The 20,544-nt window shown below is 35.6% G+C and overlaps 1 protein-coding gene across 1 annotated transcript; it reads right to left on the bottom strand.

Annotated features, from left to right (window-relative positions):
• Window positions 1-14,976: 14,976 nt before the first annotated feature.
• Window positions 14,977-19,455, bottom strand: LOC140226308 (uncharacterized). Its single transcript, XM_072306804.1, has 4 exons — window positions 19,372-19,455; window positions 17,213-17,416; window positions 16,097-16,163; window positions 14,977-15,250 (listed from the first exon to the last, which is right to left on the bottom strand). The coding sequence occupies exons 1-4, from the start codon at window positions 19,453-19,455 to the stop codon at window positions 14,997-14,999; spliced, it is 609 nt and encodes a 202-aa protein (XP_072162905.1). The 3' UTR covers window positions 14,977-14,996.
• Between the last annotated feature and the right edge of the window lie 1,089 nt (window positions 19,456-20,544).

The raw sequence follows: 20,544 nt of genomic DNA on the forward strand, positions 1-20,544 counted from the left end.
TTTTGCTGTCCATAGAGAGGTATATACTTGCTGCATTAAGCGGGGGAAGAAATCAATCCCACTCAGTAGTCGTTTGATCGTTTCCAGAACTTCTGTAAAGCACACTTAGACAAAGATTATTACCTATTCAGCACGTTTTAAGCTTATAAAGAACGTGTATTGATTTATGAAGATGAAGATCTGCCAACGAGATTTATGTCGGTTTGCCTACAATAGCCTTAGGGAGACCGCTGTCATTGGGATTTATTCTTCCTTATGCCATCTTGGGATATGTGGTCTTACTATTCACAACATTTTTCCTTGTGGAGTCTTAGTAATTCAAGGTAAGTGATCGAGACCTGTCATAGATTGAAGAGGAATGTATATACATATCGTATCACTAAACCTTGGTTGTAAACGATTCCTCATATGGCAGAAAATACGACGTGTTCACAAGTAAGATAGTATATCGGTCAAAGTTCACATCCGTCCACACTTGTGTGAATCGTCAGAAATTCACTGTGAAATTCTTTTGATGTGTTTTGTCGGCACTATCATTGTCCTGAGGTACAAACCTTATCTGGTTTTAATATAGATGTATTCAGGTAGGAGGAAGAAGTGACGTCACGAGGGACTTAGATTATGTTAATGATAGGTGACATTTATAAGCTGTGAGGAGTGAACGGCGATATGGCATAGGAACGTGTGTTCTCTACGCCATTTTTGCAGGTACAATACCAGCCGTATTGTAACAGCAAAGTAAGGGACGAAAACGACGCCTACGCTATGGCATACAAAATGAATTTAGCTAAGAAAGCGTTTATTCATTTCTGATCAGAGTATCAGTTGTATCTATCTGAAATGACAATTGGTCATTGGAATCATGAAATTTTCATGTAAACGTGATTTTGAGTTTTTGGCGGTCATTCTATAATTCCTTAGCGAGTCCGTTGAGAACGACGAATAATCTTGCCACTAGCATCTCTGACATATCGACGGATAGTGTTTTGCTTTTCTCTGTTTTAATGAATATTTCAGGCCAGTGAAATTCGTAAAATATGGCTATCGACTTCTTTAGACATTGTATTTACGTCCTGTCTGCTTAGAAATCAATATAAATCTACATTTCGTGGCACTATGTGGAAGAAACTGTACGAATTACCGCACTAGGTGAAAGGTCGACTTCCGTCCCTAGAAGAAAGGGGAATGACGTCATCGTGCTATTTTTGGAAGGAATCCAGTGAATTTTGTTTCTTCTAAAATCATATGACTCACACACTGTGAATCATCACATCGCTGTCATCATCAATGAGACTTCAAACTCAGTCTCATAAATGTTGTATTGTATTTTTTTGGGGGGGGGGGGGCAGAACTTTCAGTTGAGGCAACTACATGGTGTGCATTTTTGAGGAGCTTCATTTCTTATTCTTTTTTTTCAGTCTATACGGTGGCATTTTCATTTCAGACCTCAAATTCTGGAACTTTCATGTAATCTATTGTTACTTGAAATTTCATGTATATGATGGATATGTATAAGTCATATGTTTTACATATGCTCTATATGATTATGACAATAACAAACTATATATAATTGTGATGTACCATGACATATGTCAAAATACATAGTTGTTTCGAATTATTGGTAAGCGAATGGAAGGTATACCATTCTGCTAATTTATCTTATTTTAAGCAAAACACCTGCCTCACTGTTATGCTTTCAAATAGGTAATGAACATGTTTTATCCATAAAAATATGCATCAAGTTGTCCTGGGACCCGTTTCATAAAGTGACAAGTTGTCATAGATGTGACAAGATACTGAAATCCTTGCATCTGATTGGCTGAGAGCAAACTTGTCATAGAAATGTGGCAGTTGTCACTGATGACAAGTTTTATGAAACGGGTGACAGGGATGTATTACATGTGTGTGTGTGTGTGTGTGTGTGAGAGAGAGAGAGAGCATTATACATGAATGATATTACCCGATTCTACGAGAGGCTTCGCTGATGAAGTCCATTTTTTTTTTTTTTAAAGGGCAACTGTCTCAGTTTTAATCCATGACACTTATCGCGGTAAGGCAGACATATGTATATTACACCATTATGTATACTATATATATATATATGTGTGTGTGTGTGTGTGTGTGTGTGTGTGTGTGTCCGTGTGTTTGTGTGTCTGTCTGAATCTGTGTCTTTGCCTCATTTTATCATTCTTTTACACATTAGAGCACACTTCGTACACTCCGTGTATAACAGCAATACTCTCCCCTCAGATTCTCCGAAGTCATCTACGTCATCTGACGTCACGCTGTCGAAGGACAGCGAAGTAGATTTTGGCGCTGATCCATGAACACACAGCGGGCCGGATGGGCAGAAAAAGACTAGAAAATGGTCACCAAAATGTTCTTATTTCTACCTAATCTCCTCCCAAATTGCCAAACTAATGCTGTATTTTGTGCATCTGGAAATGAAAACTATCTTTTGGTCAAAGGAATGATTTAGACTGAGCAGAAGGCTACACTTTCCAAACTCCCTATAATAGCCTGCCAACTCGATTCACCGTGGGGGTGGTGGTAACGCCATCCGTTATTTGGACGCCGTTCAAATACCAAGCCAAGTGGTATGAACCGTACACTTCTTCTGCCGAACACACAGCCGTTACCTCTTGGTTAGCCGGGAGAGGGCTGGGTACATCGAGTGTCATGTGGATACCATCTGATTATACAGTAAAGTCATGAGAGAGGGAAAAAGAGGGAAAGAAAGTAAAAAAGACAGTGAGTCTAGTTTTTACACAGTACAAAAACAACACGTGTTAGAAAGTTGATGAAAAAGGGCAAGCATTCGAAATTATCAATATTATTTGAAACGATTGTGCGTAATCTGTTTTATGTTGAAATATGATTGAATGATACTTCACAACATAAAACAGTCCGATCAAGTAATGTATAACAGCCACCTTCACGGTTGCCTCCCGTTGGTATAAACTCAGATTTCACGAAGAGACAAATGGCGTTTACCAGAATCTACACAACTGGTGTTATACTTAAAGAGTTTTTTCTTTTGCGAATTATTGATGACAGTTTGTAATAAGCGAGTCCCTACAAAGTAGAAATAACATAGCCATTGAAAAGTGAAAAAAAGTAGCTACATGTAGCTTAAACGAGACGAAGGATATAATTTTTTTTTACAGGAAACAATGATGACTTCGCTATGTTTCAATCAGATAATTAAATGCTTACCAATATGTTGTATGACGATGGGAAGGATGCTAACGAGTAGCAAAAGTCGACCATCAACCACCATCGTTACTCACAGCTCTCTTGCAGAAATCTGACGAGAAGAAAGAAATGAAGATTCAAATTTCCTAACAGCAAAGGAAATCGTAGGATCATTCCATCCACACACATGCATTGAATGAAAATTCTCCTTTTCTACTTTATGTCCTAATATTTGTCACATAGTGTTTATACATATATGTGTGTTATATTCATGTTATACATGTGCATATTGTATGCATACTATACATGTTCACGAACTATAGGCACTGACCTACACACCGGGGTGTGGTCACATCTTCGACAACTAAACTAAATCCTGCGATTTTAGACGATAAATACTAATATCAGAAATGGCAAAGAGCAGTATAGTACATAATAAGAAATGGAAGATAAGATCCCAAAGAATCCCGATGAATGCCTAAATGGAGACGTTGTTAGCCAGCTTCTCGACAAACTAATGTGTGTAGCAAAATTGTCGACGTCCGAAATGACATGGAACTTCCTCGTACTGTAATCTCAATATAAAGAACTACGTGTCACTATCACTTGAGACGTTCGTCACCTGATACGAGAGAAACGCTGCGGTTCACAATATTATTCCGCGCAGTTAGTAACTGTCATTGATTTTGGGTGTGACATATTTTTTTTTTTTTTTTATTAAACTTAAATTCTTTATGAAACCCCCGGCTGAATGAACTGGTTTAACATTTATCCGGAATAGTTTACCGAATTCTTGCTCGCTATTTGTTTTTGTTGTTTTATCTTACACCCTACTTACTTCTTGCGCATTTACACAGAAGAGCAGCGCTCTTACGTCACCATAGAGTTCACCTGATCTATTTGCTCGTCAATGATTGTACAAAAAAAATCCGGATCTGGTAATCTAATGTGATTAAGAGGAAATGCGGTGTCATTAAATACACTTGTTTTCAATGACCTGCAAAATGAGTATCGTAATATAACTACTCATTACAGAATATCACTCAACAGTTTGGAACATGTTTTATTTGTATATATTCTAATTGTTTTCTATCGCATTCATATTTTCATTGTCTCTGAGCTCAAACACATTGCTATGTAAAAGAAAAGACATTATGTACATCCATTATTATGTTAGTATACTTAAAGGCGATAATGAATTATTATTAAGTCAGTGCAATTGCTCATATATGTAAGAAGAAAGGTAAACTTGCAGTAATCTATGACTGAGTTTGAGTTTTTGAAAACAAAAATAGAACTTTAGGAAAATAGGAAATAGGAAAAATACATTTTTATGTATTTAAACTAAAAAAAAAATGAACGAGCAGGAAAGAAATAATGCGTATTAAAAAGAAAAAAAATATTATCATTAGCAATTAGAGAGATATAGATGTGATACAATAGTACATGGGATGTATCAAAACAAGCAATGAATATATCAAATGAAAGTTTAGTAATTCGAAAATAGGATTTAATGATGAAATTATTAATAATTCTGTAGATATACCAAATGTTTTTAACACATATTTTACAACAATTGGAGAAAACATCGCTCAAGAAATTCCCGATACTAATTAATATTTCTCTGATTTTTTTTATTAATATAATATGAATTCAATATTCTTTACTCCTACCACTAGGTATGAGGTTATAGCTATTGTATATGGTTTGAAAATCACACAAAAAAAGTTCAGGTTATGATGACATACGCAATATGGTTTTGAAAGGTGTTATATATTCTGTTGCGGATCCTGTGGCACTTATTTTAAATTTGTCAATGTTAATGGGTGTGTTTCCGGAACAAATGAAAATAGTTAAAGTTATTCCCATATATAAGAATGAAAATAAGTTAGGTTTTAGCAATTATAGGCCTCTTTCCTTATTATCTTGTTTTGTCTTGTTTCTGAAAATGTAGGGTGTTTTTTTTTTTCCAAATTCGCAGTTTGGGTTCCCAGAAAAGCATAGCACCTGTCACGCTTTGTTGTTGATAAAGTGATAAAGTGAACATGCATAAAGTGATAAAGTGATAAAGTTGATAAAGTGAACATGCATAAAGTGACAACCACTCACATTTTGATTGGTATCTTCCTGGACTTCTCCAAGGCCTTCGACACTATAAACCATGATATCTGACTCTACAAATTGTCTCATTATGGTATACGTGGGAAAGAGTTGGAGTGGATCAGGAGTTATCTAACTGATCGCAAACAAAAACAATATATTTTTCTGAACAATCATAACTCTGATAATAGAGCACTAAGTGTGGCGTGCAACAAAGTAGTTTATTGGGCTTGCTGTTTTTTATTGGTTACATTAATGATTTTTGTGCTTAGTCCGTTGTGTTGTCGTTCATATTTTTTGCCGACGATTCAAATGTATTTTATTCACATGAAGACCCGAATACTCTTGTGCAGACAGTCAATTCTGAGTTACAAAATGTATGTGAGTGGATTCGAGCAAATAAATTGTCTTTGAATATCCAAAAAACAAAATAAATGCTTTTTAGTAACACTTTAGATAATTTGAATATGGCCATCTGTTTAGGTGACGCTGTTTAAAAAAATGTTTCCCATGAAGTTTCTCGGAATAATAGTTGATAATAAACTTTCTTGGAAATTCCATATTGCTAATGTCTATAAGAAAATTTCACGGAACATAGCTGTTATAAATAGACTAAAATTGTATATTCCTCAACATTCGTTGTTTACATTGTATTGATCTTTGATAGTATCCTATTTAAATTATGGAATTATAGTATGGGGAAACACGCATCAATAATGGATAGGGTTCTACTGCTACAAAAGAAGGTTTTTCGCATTATTTGTAATACCGTTCCATACTCTCATCCTTTGTTCTTTGATAATAAGATTCTGAAAATTAACGATTTGTTTTTACTTCATGGGGCAATTTATGTATACGTAAGTCAATAACTGCCTCCCGTTTGTTTTTAACTCCATGTTTATGCGTTACCAGACATACGATAGATACCCAACTAGACAGTCAAATGAATTTCATTTACCTCTGTTAAAAACCTTACTAGCTCAGCAGACTTTTATTTATGCAGATGAAAGATTCTGGAACTCCCTTCCTATGAATTATTTTATTATATAAAAAAAAATGCACCTTCATTGAATTCCTTAAAAAAAAGATTTAAATGTTTCTTTTGACGTTTTATAATGTAACCGAATGAATTTAATCTTGTAATGTATTTCGTAAGCACGACATTATCTTCTCTTCCTTTACTTTACTATAGGCTGCGTTCTATTGAGGCATCGATCATTGTTACTGCGTGCTAGTATATTCCATACGTGCTCTCGTCCTCACAGTTACAATCTCTTCCGCTGGAAAGCAGCTTTACACTGTATCACTTTCGAAGACGCTTGGCTAATTGTCTCTGTGGGTTTCCGCCCTTGGGGTATGCATCAAAATGATTTAGGTTTTTCTTTCCCTCCCTCTCTCTTCTCTTTTCCCTGTTTTTTGTGCCCCTTTTTCACACTTTTGATTTCTTTTTTTCTTCTATTCCCGACTTTCCCAGTTTCCCGCACTCTTTGTAGTTGTAAGCTTTTCACCCCCCCCCCCCTTACTTCCCCCTTTCCCTCAGAGGTACCCACACGATACAAGCATAGTCTTTTGAGTGGGTACCTCCACCTTTTTCCCAGAGTGTATATAGTGTATGCATCTTTTTTTTTTTTGTACTGATCATGTACATATGAACATTTTAATCCTGTCTGGCTATGTATATATTCAACGACTCGCATGTCAAATTTATCACATTGTTTCTGTACATTTTGTTGAAAAAAAGTGAAAATAAAGTTTGAACTTGGATTTTAATAGCGAACATTTCATTTTAGTTTCTCATTCTGTTGAATTCCTCGCTGAATTATAGTCTTGAGTGATGCCGAGTATTTAAAAGTTAAAGATGACAATGTATTCATACCAGTCCACACTGGACCAGGATCTTGAAATATTATTAACCTCCTCATTGTTCGATCGTCTACAAAATGATCCTACACCTTTAACCTATGACTCTGTTTCATTTTGTTTTGAAAGATATATCAAATAACATTCTTTCCCTCTTCCACGTGATAATCTAATTCAAGGATGACAAACGTTGCAAGTATATCACATCAGCTTTCAGTGATACAAGACATAGATTTACCCGAGTCATCACTAAGTGGATAGTTATTCTTTTGAAATATATTTTCTGATGTATCGTTAAAACCAAATTTTGAGGTAATTCTTCTCATTTTATAATGAGGCATGTGAGTATATATATATATATGGTTTTGTTTGTGCCTTTATGTATGATTCAATAATAGTCGATCTTTTGGAAATATATTATAATGATATATGGATTATATCATCATCATTATGAAAACATATGTTTGCCGTAGACTTCAGGTTTTGAAATCTCACCCAACTGGAAAGAATCACATGCACTAAAAATAATAAAAGTGAATCATTGATTTAAATGGGGGACACCGATTAATTTTAAGACGTTTATTAATTTCTTGCCATTCTGTTAACGTTGATTAACCTTAGAAATTTTTTGTCTTGTTCTCAAATGGCCATAAACATGTTAGGTCGACTTAAAGAATTATGTGAAATAGAACTTTACACTCATAAAATGCACTGTGTTGTGTATAATGTTTACATGGTCTTGTCTGTGTATGTATCAGGTCAATACGTTTTATAACAGGTTTGGCAGAAAAGTATTGAGTCTAATTTTGATTGAAACAGATTATTGAATGAGGAAATAAAATGTGTTCATGAATGTACAAACCAATACGTACAGGCAGTATCATCTTCCCCGAAGACACTGTTGTCATATATCACATATCCGGAAATTAGAGTCAAATGTTAAATCAAAACAACTTTGTCTCAGGCATCGTGAGTCGAGTTCCTGTTTTTGTTTCGAACAGTTTCAATCACTCGAGTTGATACTGTTGGCAAGCCTCTTGTAAAACTACCCTTACTATATTCATCACTCATACCAGAATATGAAAACACATGAAACAGAATGTGCAATATCCAAGTCGTGTGTACGATAATCACAAGGGGAGTATAATAATTCTATAGCACGTGGGGATTATGACCTTGTAGTATTGTTTGAAGATTTCTGGACCCTTTGGCAGACCACGAAAAAAAAAACAAACAAAAACTTAGTGTCTTATATTATATCTATCTATCTATCTATCTATATACATTGCACTAAATATATGATTATGATACATGTTTATCGCTCCCCCTCTCTCTCATTCTCTCTCTCATTCTCTCTCTCTCTCTCTCTCTCTATATATATATATATATATATATATAACGCTATTTTCAGCCATAAGGGGAAATGTTGAATTAATTTAATGATAGTTTGGGGCAATTTTGATAAAAAGCATGAAAAAATTAAGATAAAACTCCAATCTCGCCCTTTTTTAAGATTATGCATTAATATGGGCTCAATGCAGAATTGAACTGACAAAATGCACAAAACGCTTCTTATATCACTAAATTCTGTATATTAATAAGTAAATACAACTCTTTTTTAGAAAGAAAAAAAAAAACCCAGATATATCTAGATTCCGCCAGGGCCCGCGATCTATATATACCCATTTTTTTTTCTTTTGCATCCCTGTCAACCATCCCTAAATTGTATTGATAGTATAGTCCTCAATGTATACACGCTATGCCATGTGTTCCCTACTGTGGAGTAGTCCAGACCTGAGGCCCCAAATCAAGGATAAGGCTTTGAAAAAATTGTCAAATTGTATATTTTTCCTATGGACGCTTTAATACTTTTTTAAAAAAATTATATATATATATATATATATATATATATATATATATATATACATCTGATATATATATATATATATATATATATATATATATATATATATGCATCTGATATATATATATATATATATATATATATATACACACACACACACACACATATATATATATATATATATATATATATATATATATATATATATATATTATAAAACAGGGAGAGAGAGAGAGAGAGGGGAAAAGAGAGAGGGAGATGAAGATTTCGTTTAGAAAACATATTCCAGTATGGCATGAGCGCTCTTGGCTATTACAGCAGACACAGTGTCAGTCATTATCATACTCACATACAAAGCACACGCAGAATCCTACAAGACTGGCCTTGGATAAAAATTTATTCAACACAATCTGCATGATATTACGGGGAGACTCATTGGATAAGCACTTACGTCACAAACGCTTTCAAAGGTGAGGGAGAAAGAGGGTGAGAGAGAGAGAGAGAGAGAGAGAGAGAATGAGAGGGAGAGAGAAGAGAAGAGAAATTAGGTGCGTTTACGTCGTAGATGGCGTTCTATCGTCGCCTGCACAACAGATTATGAAGCGCCTGAGGCTTGAGCGCTTAAAGAGAAAAAAAAAAATAATTACATCACATGAACTTATGTTACATGTCAAAGTTTGATTTTGGGTCGCAATTTCATGCTCGGGCCCTTCTGTCGGGGGGGGGGGGGCACAATATGATATTATACATTATTTTTTACTTTGATTTTTTAAATATTTTTTGTTCTCATAAAGTTTCGGCAGAAATGTGAGTAAAAGACTTTTCAAATCACAAAGTAAGACATTTTCTCACATCAGAAAAAAAAATACAGCAATGTTCTTCAAGTGTGATAAAAATTTTTATAAAATGACTTTAAAATGCAGCTGTCTGACTGTTAAAAAAAAAAAAAGATGTTATGCCATTGCTCTGTGCAATATTCCTTCCTCAATTTCTGATCATACTTCAGAGCACGCACAACAACAAGTTACTCGTTCTTGAGATGGTCACTCGTCAAGCAGAAAAACAAAGACAAAAAAAAAAGTGGAGGATGAAATTCCATCAAATTTTAAGAAATTGAACACCTTGAAAATTCATACGTTATCTTAATAGTGTTCACTTTGTACCACAATTACTGAAAGGAAACAATGCTTGCACGGCTATGACCAAGACTGTGAAACAGCATTTCTTATTGATGACGTTCTTTTACACAGGTAAGGCAATGTTTGTCTTCACTATTGACAGAATCTATTCCTTCATGAAAATCTGAATGTTTAGTAGTATCCGTGTGTGTGGTGAGCGGGGGAGGGGAGGGCTTGCTTGTGAGTGTGTGAAGTATGTGATGAAAAACTAATGAAGAGCTTGCTTCCAAAAGGCGCCAAATCCAACATTTATCAATGGATTTAGCGCCTTTTGGTTGAAAGATCTTCAAATGGAAACCATACTTGGGCGACGCCGAGGCAATTTGATTAGCGAGCAATCAGTAAAGGAAAGGGTTTTACAGACGGTCTAATATAACCCTTTTCCAATAAATTTATTTATTCCATTCATTTCCAGCCAAAGTTTCAAGACAAAGAAATCAAAACAACAACAGCGACACCATGACAACAACAACAACAACACCCAGACATATTTAGATACAAGGGAGGGGAAGGAGGAAGCGTAATAAGCAATGAAAATTAAGCATTACCCTTTTCAGTATTTCCTAAAGTAAACATTTAGATTTAAACATAAGCTTGGAATAAGGCACAGTGTCACCAAGTGTGCTATGCCTTGTTGGTATTTGTTGATATTTGTCAACAAAACCGTTCCAAAAGGTGTCGCAAGTCTTATATAATGGATTCATTCTTAAAGCATTCATTGCGAATTCACAGACAAGGGGAAAATATCCATTTAACTTTAACAGTAATCATGTTTTCGGAATGTTGAGAAAGGGAGTCGAGACAGTATAACAATGTGTTCGTGACACAACGTCATTCTTACAGACCACCCGCCAGAAAACATCATTAAACACAAAACACAAAATAGATAGGAATGAATCACTAAGTAAAAAGATAAAGAATCTTTTTAGACTTTCTCGTCTTTAATTTAAAGATCAGTCTAAACAATAACATGAGGCCCTGAAAGAGCATTGTGTACATTACAAAGGAAATCAAATCTAAGGACTTGCTAAAGAGGGCGCCGTTCATTCAAAACGCTTGTTTTCAGTGGCTAAAGTGCAATTTGATTTTCACCTCCCTACTACCACCATTATGATATATATATATATATATATGTATATATATATATATATATATATATATATATATATATATGTGTGTGTGTGTGTGTGTGTGTGCGTGTGTGTGTGTGTGTGTGTAAAAGTATACTGTATATATATATATATATATATATATATATATATATATATATATAATGGTATTATTATCCGCGTGTTGGAATAATAATAATAATAATAATACATACATACAATTTCTATAGCGCCGTTCTCCACTTTGATTAAATGCTCAAGGCGCTTTACAATAGGTACATCAAAGCAAACAGATTGAAAATACAAGTACATCACAGTAATAGAAGAAGATGAAGAAGCAGAAAAAAAAAAGACATGAAAGTCTGTTTTCAAAAGACACTGGTCTTCAAAATGCACTGCTAAACAGATTTTAAATTACTCCTGAAAAATGTTATAGAGCTTGAGTCTTTCAGCTCACGAGGAAGTGAATTCCACAGTGTTGGTCCAGCGTGAGCGAAAGCACGTTCCCCCCAAGATTTCCTAGAAAAAGGAATATGTAAGAGACCTGAAGTTGAGGATCGAAGAGTTCGTGAAGGTTGGTATTGACGAAACAAACAAACATTGTAATCAGGAGCTGTCCCCTCAATAACATGATAAACCAAAAGAAGTATCTTAAACCAAATACGCTCCTGTACAGGCAACCAATGAAGACTCTTCAGGATAGGTGTGATATGACTGCGTTTACTTGACAAAGAAACAATACGTGCAGCGGCATTTTGTAGCTTTTGTAATTGGGCAATTTGCGAGTTTGGTAGATTGAAAAACAAACAAATAAGAGCATGAAGACGATAAAGACAAACAAGTTGACATAATGCATTAGATTCCAACTTCATTTATTTGTCAACCAAATTTTCGACCCTTGCACGGATCTTCCTAAGCTGACAACCAGGCGCGTTTCTTTGTTATTATTATTATTTTTCTGTGCTGAGCTTCAAATACAAATATCACTGTTACCCTGAGGAAGATCCGTGCAAGGGTCGAAAATCTGGTTTACAAATAAATGAAGTTGGAATCTAATGCATTATGTCAACTTGTTTGTCTTCATCGTCTTATATATATATATATATATATGTATATATATATATATATATATATATATATATATATCAGCACTCACCACCATGCACTTGGTGGAACAGGGTAATCTCTGTATTATCCTTTGAAGAGAGAGAGAGAGAGAGTGAGAGAGAGAGAGAGAGATAGAGACAGACTAGAAACCATAATGCTATTACAACTGGAGGACGAGGAAAAATCAAAATTAATCATCTTAAAGCAGTAATGTTACTTGTGAAAATGCATTTTAATGCACAAGTGATAACATTATTTCGACAAAAGAGTGTATTTCAAAATCTATCAGTACATAATCACTGTTTAGACAACTTATCGTACAGGCAGTCAAATCTGAAAAGACGCAAGTCGACAAGGCAAACATTTCAAAAACTGGGATTTTCATATAACTATTTAGTAAACTTCTTATTTACAGATCTTTTTCACAGTACTGAACTTACAAAGCACAAGCAATGTACTTGAAAACAAATATGCCTTCAATGAGTGAATCGAATAATATAGATTAATGAACTAAACTTTAAAGTTTATCTCATTCTCAGACATTTTATATGTTATGAGGAGTCATATTCCAACACAACACCAAGGAGTGATAAATACGTTTCCATTAGTAGAAATGATGTAATAACAAGGTGAAATGACGGAATACCACTTACTATTTGGTTTGCATTAAAGGAAACAAGGTTCACTCCCTATCCACCAACCCACATTGAAAAAAATACAAAAAAAAAAAAATAAGCTGAAACAGAAAGCAACACATAATGTAATACCACCTATTATAATGTAGGCCATGGGCTCAATTTCAAAAGTACTTTAGGGCGATCTTTATATTCAAAAGTCACCAAATTAATAAAACTTGCCGTAAAAAGAGGATTATTGTTTTTGCAAGCCATGCAGGAAAGTAGTGTGGCCCTGTCTGTAGCGCTCCTATGAAGCCATCCATCAGTTTACTTGAATATTATAATTGCATGCAAAGATTTGAAAACTTTTTTTCTGACAACTAGAAATGAGAAGAAATATGTTGGAGGCCTGCCTGACAGAGCATTACTGACTCATAGTGAAAGTGTAAGGTGCATTTTAAGCAATCGCGTGCACAGACACATGGAACAACCAATTCTTAATGTCCTACGGTAAAGAAATGAAATACCATGCATTTTAATATCATCATGATCATGAATAAGTAATGAAACAGTGTTAATCTTGAAGTTTAAAGCTTAACGTCAAAAACAGGGCGAGGTACCAGGCGATTCGTCCTTAGTAATACGCATTATTTACGCTAGGGGGCGCGATTCTTTCCAGGCCATAATCATGTTCACATTTAAACCGCAAGATCACATACAGCAGAGAAGCTTTCTAAATTCATTTTGCACCCGTCGTAGTGACGGATCAATAAACTGTTTTTACTCAAAACCCCTGTAGCATGGAGCCTTCGTCCCGCAAGCCAGTACCCGCCACCGACTGCCTACTGATCTGACGTGACTCTCACACATGTCCGGTTCTCACCTAACTTTTCAGCCTCAATCAAAGAAACAATAAAGAACTTACTCTGCATGACTTGTATACATTTAACGACAAAATATTATGAAGGTCTAATATCACGTCTTTGACAAAAACAGTTCGAATGACATACATTCTTATGTGACGAACGTGATTACCCTTCTTAAGGAATATCTGTCAAGTGCTGGAGTACTACTTGATACTTAGTCACATCTGAAGCTACATGTAAACATTCAATGTCCTAAAAAGCAAAAACAAACACAGAAGACAGTATAAAACCAGTGGCGGATCCAAGAATTCCGTTAAGGGGGAGGGGTGGCAAAAATATATCTGTTTCATTTCTGTGTTTTATTTTTTTTTTTCTTGTGTGTGTGTTTCCGCGCCACTTGTGCATAGATTTGAAGGGGGCGTGATCCCTTTCATTTTTCCTCTCTATGTCTTTTATTTCCCAAAAAAGTAAAGGGGCGCAAACGATGCGCCCCTCCCCCCCCCCCATCAGTCACTGAAAACTGACTTTCTTTGTTGTCGTTGTCCTGTTGACATCGCAAGTCGATGTCAAGTTTCCTGCGATTACAGCACATAGACTGAATCAAACAACATGAATCAATCCAAATATTTCCCTTAACTAAATCTGTCTCCTTTGAGGAGTCAGCACGTTTTAAATCTGCTCAACCCCCTCTCCTCATCTCAATATTTAAGTGTATTTTTTCACCAGGTAAAAATAAATAACATCAATTATATGCAGTCGTGTGACATGTTTTCTACGATATTCCTGGTGTGCAAACAAAGAACTATCAAAACAAACACAAGTATCTTATTTGTTCAAACAATTGTTATAATGCAGTAGTACTTACAGCTTCTTTGAATTGATATGATGTGAATACAATGACTAACACAAACCTTATACACTGTATTTAAAAGCATGATTTAGGATCTTATGCATCTTTTTTTTATAATGGTTCAAAGAGGAAAATAGAGGTGAGGAAATAAATCAACTTTTTGAATTTTGATCGATTTAACGGACAAACGTGATAAAATATGAGAGTATCCTGTGACCGATCAGCTATGATTGATGAGTGAGCATGATGTCTAGACGTCGCGTTCTTCTCCTTCGTCTTCTTCTGGACGTTCATGACTACGGTCGCCGTGATGACCATGATGACCATGGGGTGGATGTGGGTGCGGCGGACGTGGGTGGTCGCCGTCGTCGTCTCGGTCACCGTGCTCCCAGTTACCGCCATCACCGTCATCATCGTGATCGCGATCGTTGTCGAAATCATCATCCCTGTCGTGGTGATCATCTCCGCGTTCGTCGTCGTCGTCATCGTGCCAGCCATGTTTCCCTGAGGTGAACACATGAAATTAACGGTTTTGCATTATTTAATTTCCTTAATACTTCTAGGGTGTAGCCAGAGAGAGAGAAAAAAAAAACAGTTTTCGGACATCCTTTCTTACCCTGCAGTGTAACGATATGACAAATTATTTCAAGAAAACATAAAAGCAGCAGCTTATAAGATTCAATTTCAATTCATTCCAAACTTTGAAATTTTCAAACTTCAAGATGATCACTTATCATTTAATTATATCTCACAAGTTTATGATTTTTTTTTTTAATCTGATAACTTCTTCTCCGTTTTGAAAATAGTGTCATGGATGTTACATTGTCTTTATTTCTGTGCTTGAAAGCATCATTTTAACTTTCGTTTTGATATAACAATTTCACTCTGATCCCAAATAAGAAAAATGAATAAAATATAGGGAAGTTATTTGATAGAAAAAAAAAAGGAAAAACCAATGTTTAACATTTAGCTAATCTCTAAAAAGAAATTATTTCCTCAACTTTGGCATTCGGATACTATTTAGTTGAAATTTCAAACTGCTGGATTTCAAGCAAGTCTTTCATTTTTCATTTGAGGTCAAATCAAATGATTTCAATGTTGCACGGATTTAGTGACATGACATGACGTGACATGACATGACGACATCATGCTGACGAGTCGTGACTGTCATCAACGAAAATTCGGCTGTAGATGGTCAAGCAATACCAAGATTTGGTTGCAAGAAAAAATCATGCGCTTTTGTTTTTGTTTTTTTTTTTTTAATGTTGAATTACACCATCTTACACTTTAAGTTATGTCTGCGATCCCATGCAGGAAGAGAAGGTCCATGGAGAGGTAAAGATAACTTACCTGGGTTCCCCATGTCCATGTCCCCCATTTTTCCCTTTTTCCACTCCCATGATGACATGTGGTCGCTCTGTGAATTGAAACCAAGCAGTTCATACAGTACCATTATATCTTCCATACTCTATATTGTTAATATTAGGGGCGGATCCAGGAATTCCGTAAAGAGAGGGCGCGTTTATAAAAGTAAAGGGGGGGGGGCGCACGCACCCTGCTCCAATTTTTTTTCTTTTTATTTCTTTTGTTTTAACAAAAAGTACAGGGGGGGGGGGTGTGCGCCCCGTGTGGTCCTCCCTGGATCCACCACAGATATTGATATAAAATGATGAAAGTAGAAGTGGGAAACAGGAGCTCTTATTTCATCTGACTCTCTCCATATTATTTTGAAGTATACCATGTATACACTCGTAGATGATATGTTAAGATTTATGCTAATATATCATGTCCTTTAATAATGATTATCCAAATTTCCGCCTTCTATATGAAATTATCATACAGGAATGAGGTGGTTGAAAACAGACAAATACAATGTACAAAAGAATCACCAGCAGAACACATACCATACACAAAGACCACACACACACACACAAAAATCTTAACAATTGTAAACTTTTGTGCTTCTCCCTTTCTCACTCTCTCCTCCTTTATATCTATGCATTAATCTCCCACTCGACCTCCCTCTCGGTCTCCATTTTTTTTTTCGTTCTCCTTTCTTTTCTTCATTGGTATATCTATTTATATATCTTTCCAGCTCAAGTAAGCATTATATACCAATATAAGATTATTTCTGTCCGTGTGTACATTTACTCATTAAACAATAGGCCTAAGTGTAGACGATTTAGTCTGGAAACAATTTTTATTAAAACTATTGTTCACACTTTGCATTGTATATCTATCTCTCATTTCATCTTTCTCTACATATAATCTCCTTTTGTATAGATCTTTCTCCTTTTCCCTCAATATCCCCATCGAATCTGTGAAGATTGCATAGTTCTCTTCTTTTCTATTGTTATCCCACTTTTTCTTTTTTGCCATGTGTATGATGGCACGTTTATTTTTTGTCCATAGGTGTGTGAAATTTGAGGACATTTTGACCCATTGGCACAAAAAGGGTTAACTAACCTGTTCCACTGCGTTATTTGTGCCGCAGAGCCAGGAGGGCCCACCTCCCAGGAAGACCACTGCTAGAGTGACGGCGAGCACGATCAGGATGACCACGACGACTAGAGCCGACACCAGCTTCCGGACCCGTCTTGTGCAGCAGGTTTTGCCGCCCTCAACGGCAGTTAGTACTTCTACCTCTTCTTTGTCGGTTTTGATGGGAATCTGTTTGAGGAAGTCGTACATATAAAATGTGCTTTAATTAGGTAAGAACTCATCTTCGTAGCGTGTTAAAGTAACGAACTTTAAGTGGAATTTACTGCATGCGGTTCATTTCTGCTGAAAGTCCGATCAGGGGGAAAATCATCAAAGTTTGGTCATTACATCACACGCTTTGGAGCTGGATGAGTAAGGCTACAGCACTACTTTGTTTTACAGAAGAAAAACAAACAAACACAAACGCCACAGTCAAAGTACAGACCTATAAACAATATCAGAGAAAGATGTATGCGACTAAAAAAAAAACAACATATAAGAGTCGTGGTGTTTTCCTCATTTCATTTGCAAGCATTTGACAATATTAGTTTGTCATTCAAATTCATGAAATTCTTCTGTCGAGATTTTTTTTTTTTTTAGTATTGCAACTGATTGACAAAATTACGTCGATATAGGGCAATTCATTGTCAATAAGTTGAAATAATTTGTCAACTTAAGAAAAACGAGTATGGAATCATGTTGGTTCGAAAATCAATAAATTGATTTAAAAAAATGATAAAATTGAAACATTTTGATAAAGCAGGTTGTGTGTTTACTATTATTAATAGCGCTGTTCCCATGAATAAATTAAGAAAATAACAATCTAATTTCAAAGTCTGCTTGATTGTTAGTAATCACATCTATCATACATTATCTTTTTTTTTTTCCTCGTAGAAGCCAGCACACATCCTAACGATGCATTGTTGGTGTAGAGTACTCTTAAACACAGAGGTTCATGCCAGTGGCGGATCTACGGGGGGGGGGGGGGGGGGTGAGGGCTGTTCGGGGGTTTAAACCCCCCGTTTTTACAAAAAGTCCTTACCGTGGGAGGGGGTATCCCCCTCCCACTCCCTCCCCCACCCCATGTTTCTAACTGTGTCGTTTATTTGCCATGTACAGGTTTTATGATATTACTCATTATTCTAACTCAACAATACAGCGTAATGTACAGAATTATGTTTTTGGCTGTAAAAGCAATGACTATTTTTGAAAACTAATTGGCTTGTGCGCTCTTGTATAGAAGTATCCCTTCCCCTTTTCCCCGCAAACAGTAACGCATTTCATTTGGTTCCATTGTGAAAATGAAGCAAGACATGATTGATTGTAATATACATTTATGTAAAGCTCATTACATCATGGATTTACAATACTTTTTTTTTTGTACGTTAATGACAAGCAAGTAGAATTAGCAATTTTTTACATTCTTACGTGCCTTAAACACAAAGACAGAGAGAGAGAGAGAGAGAGGCAGACAGACAATGAGACAGAGAGAGAGATTTTTTTCTTATTAATCTCGCGATCAGACACCAACGTCTCTTTCTCTCTCGTTTTAAGTTTGTTATAGGGAATTTAATGTTATGAAAAGTTGTGATTTTTATGATAAATTCAAATGCTTTTGTAACAAAGTTGAAGAGAGGAGACTGGCAGCGTTAACATGACATCTCTAAACTGGTTTATTTTTACTTCTTAATATTTCCCCTCGTTTTAAGATGGTAACTTCATGTGCCCAATTGAGCAAGTAAATCAAACCATTTGTAAATTTTCTCTTGTCCAGCGCGAAATTGTAAAGTCGAGAACTCACATACGACCTGTACGTGTACTGTATCACTGTGGCTTTGACGTTGTCCGCTTCTACACACAAGCTTCATCCTGTTTACCTTGGCAAATCACATGTTGCTGCGCCATGAACAGCTATAGATATTATGAAGATTGCACGCTGCCTGGTCGTGCTTGGTAACACATGAATTGTTTCATTTACTACATCTAAACATGTGTAATGAAAAAACAAGTGCGGTATAAAAAGCTAGGATTTCACAAGCCCGACCGCTGTTTGTTTTCCCCGATATCAGCTGGAGATGCTAATCTCAAATGACAACGTCATGTTCAACGGGAGCTGCATGTCTATTGGTGATGCAAGCACTTACCTCCACCATACCCGCTTCCTTGGCCTTTTGCGCCGCCTTCTCGGCCTGCACTGGATCAATGGTGCTAATCGTTGGTTTCACCATCTTGGTACAACTAGATAAATTTCACTGGTTTGAAATAGATCAGAAGAGTTTTTACACGCGTGAGCTTCTTATTAAACCTCCGCACCAAGTGATCTGTCGCTGGTGTGATTGTAATCGGTCGCTGCTAAGTCATTACCAGTGCTGCGCATCAGAGACAACCAAAAGGGGCTTTTGTAACCACAGACAAAGGAGGAGAGTTATTCATATTATATACCCACCAACTCGAGCTCGCTCTGTTGGTTTGTGCTAGTTGCTTTTCAGGTCGCTTTCTCTTTTAAGTCTCATTGTATACATTCATTACATAAAGCAGTGCGTAGACACTTACACAAAGCCTATATTGCCATCTTTTTTTTCGTAACCTCTGTCTTAATATAGTTTGGCTAGGTAATAAATGTGGATACCTTATTGTAACAAATCAGCGGAAGAAGTGGAAATATGAAATTAACGCAAAGATGGTAACTTCATCATGAAAGTGATACAAACGTATACCGTATTCATGATTGATATATTATGTGTATAGAAACCGTTTGTTGAAATTTTGCCTTCGTCATTTTATCATCCTTGTTTTATTCCTGAAAGTGGTCTTCTTACTATTGGGGAGCACGCATATATAATCATTTATATATATATATATATATATACATATATCATATATATATGTATATAAAATTCTGATATATATATATATATATATATATATACACATATATTATGTATATATATATATATATATATATATATATATATATATAATATATACACTTATGTATATTGCTTAGCTGTCTATCTTCTTTGTTTTAAGGTAAACTCTAGAAACAACTCAGTAACAGTTATCACTAACCAGTGTGACAAATGTCTCACTTCCTCTGTTTAAGAGGTTTTGTTATTCTTATAGTTTGCTAGATTTGAAACACATTATTCTGATAAAACTTAGTTACATAAAACCAAAATGTATTTGGCACGAAGAGGATTAGATAACGTAATGAAATTAAGGCTTGATATAATATAGACATCCTTTCATGACGAAGAGCAACGTTACTTCAGTTTCAGGGTACTGAAATTTTATTCAACATGCACAACCCTGTGTCG

Source organism: Diadema setosum, chromosome 3, assembly GCF_964275005.1.
Source record: "Diadema setosum chromosome 3, eeDiaSeto1, whole genome shotgun sequence".
In the NCBI taxonomy this organism is placed as follows: Eukaryota; Metazoa; Echinodermata; class Echinoidea; order Diadematoida; family Diadematidae; genus Diadema; species Diadema setosum.